The sequence below is a fragment of the Montipora capricornis genome, chromosome 2 (assembly GCF_036669925.1).
Source record: "Montipora capricornis isolate CH-2021 chromosome 2, ASM3666992v2, whole genome shotgun sequence".
NCBI lineage: Eukaryota > Metazoa > Cnidaria > Anthozoa > Scleractinia > Acroporidae > Montipora > Montipora capricornis.
In genome coordinates, this window is record NC_090884.1 from 36,617,834 (window position 1) to 36,623,775 (window position 5,942).

At 41.2% G+C, this 5,942-nt stretch overlaps 1 protein-coding gene across 1 annotated transcript; it reads left to right on the plus strand.

Annotated features, from left to right (window-relative positions):
- The first annotated feature begins 1,467 nt into the window (after positions 1 to 1,467).
- Positions 1,468 to 3,630, plus strand: LOC138037247 (protein mono-ADP-ribosyltransferase TIPARP-like). Its single transcript, XM_068883217.1, has 2 exons — positions 1,468 to 1,622; positions 3,198 to 3,630. The coding sequence occupies exons 1-2, from the start codon at positions 1,468 to 1,470 to the stop codon at positions 3,628 to 3,630; spliced, it is 588 nt and encodes a 195-aa protein (XP_068739318.1).
- The last annotated feature ends 2,312 nt before the right edge of the window (positions 3,631 to 5,942 follow it).

The following is a 5,942-nucleotide window of genomic DNA, read 5'->3' on the forward strand; positions in this document are numbered from 1 at the left end:
CTCTGGAAAACCAAGTTTACTGAGGCACTTTCTTGCTCAGGTGATGTCTGATCAGGGCTCCAGGAAAGTCCACTTTGCTGCGACAAGGATCCTGCTTCGTTCAAGGCTCCAAATCCATCCCCGAAAAAGATCTCATCAACCTGTGAAAGTAAATCATAGTTTGAAAAAAGGGGCTATTCTTGGGTCATTCACATCTTGCCAGTCATCATCTGAAAGACCAAGATTTTCTTCAATATGTGCGGGGACATGCCTTCCTGGAACGGGGTCTTTCTTCCTGCAATCTGTATTTCCTGTCAAATCACGATCCACAGTAAATTTGGAGCTGGCATATATATCTGGTTTTTCAACATCTTCTTTGTCAGAAACTGAATCTGAACTAGTCTTTTCAAGTCCCTCTTCATTCGTGTGTCTTTTAATCGATTCTTTTAATCCTGCGATCTGTTTATCTCAACAAGTTTTCTTTTTATTTCTCCTCCTTGGGCATTTCTTTTGCCCTTTCTTCTTCTTCTTCTTCTTTGTGCTTGTCTCCATTTCATCTCCACACGACAAGGACATAAGCGGAAGAATATCTGAAGCAGACTTCATGTTACTGGTTCGTGAAGGGGATGATAACAAGAAGCCCACGTCGGGTTTTTCCTCATTAAATCTTTTCTGCTGTTTAGGAATCAGAATGTTACTGTGAACTACATTGAGCTTCGAAGGTAGAGGCACCAACTCAAACTTCTTACGAGTTTTCATACAATGAGGGTCTGCATTCGTAAGGTCGTGTGACAAGTTGCAGCTGCATGACATTCCTTGGGCAGCAAAGCTGCAGATGTGGAGATAGGGGCAACCAGTGGAAAAACACTCATTTTTTAGGTAACTGAGGCAAACATGAGGCAGACTACTGGCAACAATGTTCTTTATCGTTCCATGAGGATGATTTTCAAGTCCCAGCATTTGAACTTTTTTTATGTTTCCTTCATCGCGAATATCATGTGAGAGACCACAATTACCAAAGCATTTTCCCTCCAAATATCCTTTGCATACATGCCAGAACTGGCAACTTGGCTTTTTACAAGAGGCTTTAGAAGGATAATACAAGCGCAACTTTTTCTTCATCAAAATACGCACACCGAGTATCTCTTTCTCCTCGTTTTCCAGTAAGCAGAGTTTCGGACTTTGGTCAGATTGTGCTTGATCTTGGAGCCAGATCTTCGCATCATCTGCCGTAGAAAACGTTTTTGCGAGAGGTGAGGGGGGATAAAGTAACCGTTTTTAATGTTGTAACTCCTCCCTCACCATGTACGTAATTCAAGGCTTTTACTAATAGCGGATCTTTGGTGGTAGCCGCTTGGAACATAAAGGCCGTTAACATTTCTGTTGCTTTTGTGGCCTCCTCCAACAAGCCAGACAGGGGTCTGGGTCGGGCGCGAAAGATGGCAGACACCGTTTTGTGTACTCCGATGTTTCTTATCTTAATGCACGATGTCAGCAAAGGCAGATAACGTTAAAGACCACCCACAGACCGTAGAATTGACAGAAGTAAAAAGAGACAGACAAAGAAAAAAACGAATGCGCGAGCGTGGCTCACAAACGGACGAAGAAGGTGTTGATGAAGAACTCAATCATGGCTGCAGCATGTGCAGCAAGGATATCGCGTCGTGTAATTGTTACGAAATGTCCAATGTCAGTTTGAGGGATGGAAATTAGTGTTGACCATGAAAATGCAAGGGTGCGTCGCTTTTTTAAAAAAGCATCGATAATTCGCAATAACGCTACGCACATTGATTTCTTTTATTTACACGCATGTGTCACGATGTTATGAAACTCTTTCAATGAGAATATAACGATTTTCTACACTCCGCATTTTTTCCACACTCAGCATTTTCAACACAACGGAATTTCCGCACTCCGCGTCTTCCACACTCTGCACTCCACGTATTCCACCGAGCCGTCAAAGGTTATATTGTTAATTGTAAGCTGAAGAGTGAATTCTCACACATTGACTTAAACAATATGAGAGCGATCATAACCCGGAGAAGGTAGAAGAAAAATGAAGCGATTGTGCAGAATTTCTAAACGCACGTTTCCCAAGGAACTCGTTGTTGAAAAAAAATTGAGTGCATCGAAAACGATCGAACCATGCAGAATTTCTGTATCCTTTTTTGTTGTAGGAAAAGTGGTGAATTGCACGAAATAAATACGTACGTGCAGAATTTTTGCATGCACGTCTTTTCAACGTGCTGGGCAACAAATTAAGCGGAAAAAGAGATGCGCAGAATTTTTGCAACCAACTTTGTCATGCGATGCAGAATTGCAGCGTCATTTAAGGGGCGTTTACACGACAGAGCAACAATGGCACGCGCCCGATAAAAACTGGAACGGTTCCAACAGTTTTTACAAAGAAACAGTGACCTTTTATCCGTTCCTCGACGGGTCCATAGGCGCCTATGGACCCGTCGCGGAACGGATGAAAGGTCACTGTTTCTTTGTAAAAACTGTTGGAACCGTTCCAGTTTTTATCGGGCCCGTGCCCTGTTTGCTCTGTCGTGTAAACGCCCCTTTAGATGTAGGGAAAAAGATGCAAAATGAGAGGGGAAAAAGTTGTGCACAATTTTTGCATCTAACTCTGTCATGCGATGCAGAATTTTCGGCATCATGATCAGCCATACGCAAATTCATATTCTGCAGAAGTTTCTCTGCAACATGTAGGCCATTGGGACACAACCTCTTTTTTTACACAGCAAGTTTTCAGCCCATTTCTAGCCTGCGTCTATTAAACGTATTTTTAATTCAACAAATTTGCTGTAAAATCAAGTTCAAAATAAAAACAGAATTTCTCGACTCCTAATGAAAATTTAGATTTCGTCGTATTAACCCTTTCACTGCCGAGGGCTCCCCCATTGACGAGTAAAATCGTCTTGCGTTAGACAAAGTAAAATCTATAACTGCAATTTGCATTTTTGGCGGTGAAAAGGTTAATATGGTAATCCTCTAATCTGTTAAAAGACTGCAGTTTATAATAAAAAATCAAGAGTTCTTTTAGAAAGAAACTTTCATGCTGACTGCCAAAGCGGTACTTTTGGCGGAATTTTCTATTTCGGACAAAAACCCATTTTAGTTTTGAACGCATTAAATTTCCGCTCGACTAATTTATGAAGGGACTCTGGGGACTGCTCGCAGTCTAAAGGGAAATTATATTTTGAACTCTGCAGAAAGAAAGAACAATTGGAAAAGAGATCATCTCGCTTGCAAAATAGCCCGGTGAATGAAAAGCTTCTTTTCCATGGAGCCGATTGGCAAAATTTGCGTAGCGTTTATGAGGAAAACATCGACTGCCGAGCGCAGGATGAAGATCGCGTGGCAGCTTTCGGTCAAGGAGCTTACTTCACTACTGAAGCAATCCTGGGAAATACCTACTGCAAACAAGACCCAGAGGGGGTGAGATACATGTTTCTCGCTGAGGTGCTTGTTGGATCTTCAGCCAAAGGTGAGCCGTCGATGAAGAGGCCTCCCCAGAAGAGTGATGCTGCATCTAACGAGCGCTATGATTCCTGTGTAGATAACATGGATAGGCCCTCTATTTACGTTCTGTTTGATTCAGATCGATATTATCCCACCTACATGATTCAGTATAAAATGAAATGAAGCTCAGACTATCATCTCAAGGTATAACTTGAATATTTGTTTACTTTATACTCAAGAGTATTCTATCACACATGCAGTAAAAGATATCTGTTTACAAAGATTTGTCGCTTCAAATGTGCAAAACGTGGCTTTGTTTTGTCAGGAAGTAAGGCTCTGGTTGGCTGTGATATCTTCACTGTACATACTGAGATGAAGAAATTGCTTCAAGTATTACTGAACTGCGAAATGGTTTTGTTTCGCAGCAGTCATAAAGCACCTAAATATTTTCGCAAAGTATGGAGAAAACGTCACTGTGGAAAGTGCTTTTGTACGTTGTTTATGCATTCACCGTTTGGTGTTTTTGACCTCAGACGTTTGTAAGGCTTTCCTCGTTCTGAGTACTTCGACATTTTCCACGAAGCTATATCCTCGGAAACGTTGAGTGATGTTGGAATGATTAAGATGTCTCGGGTGAGTTTTTCCTTTCTATATAAGGTGTTGTCGTAATCATGGAAGAATCCAAATCCCACGTAAGACTTGCGATTCCAATCGCATTATGCACCTGTCACTGTAAACCCCCACCCCGGGGAAACATGGGACATGGGTGGGGTTTTGTGGGGTCTTTGACTCTTTGCCTTGCTAGAGGTTGTGGGGGATTAAGGTTTGGCACTTCCGGGTGATACTGAGTCACAAAGAGCAAGATATCTTGAGCGATTTCATTCCTTTGCTTCAGCGCTGATTCCCTTACTGTGAATTTGATGTCTGATAGGAGTGCCTCAATCTTACGTTTTGTATAGCCTCTAGCACGGAGACGTGATTTGAATTTGTAAATGTTCTTTTCAAAAGTTGTTCTTGAAGAATTAGTGCGTAGAAGTCTTAGGCCTGTTTAAAACGTCGAACTTAACATGTGCCGAATCTAATGCAAATGAGAAAAATCTATTGTGTTCGCTCATTTGCATTAGATTCGGCACATGTAAAGTTCGACGTTTTAAACGGGCCTTAAGGGCTTCGCCCTTCATGAATCCTTTTTTGACATCTGGTGGGTGGCTGGAGGAAAAACGAGTGTACTGAAAGGTTTCAGTTGGCTTGAAGTGTGTATTTATATCCATAATGGATTGATTTTGAAAGCGTTTACTTTTGTATACAACAGTGCCTAGAAATGTGGCTTCAGTGTTTTGAGATCTCAGCCTTCAATTTGATGGTGTGAGTTTGCTTGTGTGATGAACTTGTCTAAATCCGGTTGGCTGACATCCCACAACGAAAAAATGTCGTCAATGTATCGTTTCCAAATCATTGGCTTCATGGTGCTTTTGCTAAGAATCTGTGTCTCAAGGTCGGCCATAAAGATATTTGCAAAGGCAACGGCCATTTTAGTACCCATAGCGGTACCGTGATTTTTTAGATGGTTTTTTCCGTTGAACTGGAAAAAATTATCTTTGAGTATGAGTCTTAGCATCTCTTTGATATAGTTTGTGGGGATTGGAGGGTTATTATTGTGAAAGTTTTCGTATGCTTTGCATACTGTAGTGATTCCCTCTTCCTGTGGTATACTTCTATATAGACTTGCGAGGTCCATTGATACAAGGAATGTTCGTTTTCCTAACTTCATCTCTTCGATGAAATTAATGAAATCTGTGGAGTCTTTAGATCATTTGTAGGTGCTTTTCCTGCCGGAATAGTTGAAGACATAATGGACTGCTTTGTCTCCTTTTATGTTGGTGTGTCTTGAATGAGGCTAGAAAATTCGGCACTTGTTCCATGTGAAAATGTGTTGACGAGAAACGTTGAAGTATTCAAAAATAAAAAACGTCAATCACACTTCTGAAAGTAATACTGTGGGTTTAGACAAGGAGTTTTTTTGTCCCCTTTATGTGGGGGATTCTCCTCATTTTGGTAGGGATTAGAAACAAAAATATGTCCCCTGTAAGTAGAGCATTATCCTTGTTTGGTTTTGCTTTGTGGCTAATGCCCCATGTTTACCCGGGGTGGGCGTTTACAGTGACAGGTGCATTAGTCAGAATTGGTTTTATACCATGAATTTTCACGAACCGAAAATGAACACTAGTTTTGTTTCCACTTTCCCATCCGGATCATAATATTCGCCTTTTTTCCCCCGTTATTTTTGACCAGACAACATACGCAAGGGCACGATGCAAGCCTGAAAATTGAGTGAGTTGTTAAATGTATGATGGCAAAACCCTTTTAAGGGCCGATTTATACGGTACGATTTTTGTCGCATGCGATAAGCTTACAACAGGCTTACAACTCGTTTGCGATTGTCGTGTACGTCAGAAAAAATGTCGTAGCATTTTAAAAAATGTTTTAAAACGTCG

Coding starts and splice junctions, on each gene's coding strand:
- LOC138037247 (XM_068883217.1), top strand. CDS start 1,468: ATGTCAGCAAAGGCAGATAACGTTAAAGACCACCCACAGACCGTAGAA. Junction 1,623..3,197: donor CTCAATCATGGCTGCAGCAT/GTGCAGCAAGGA, acceptor TGAACTCTGCAG/AAAGAAAGAACAATTGGAAA.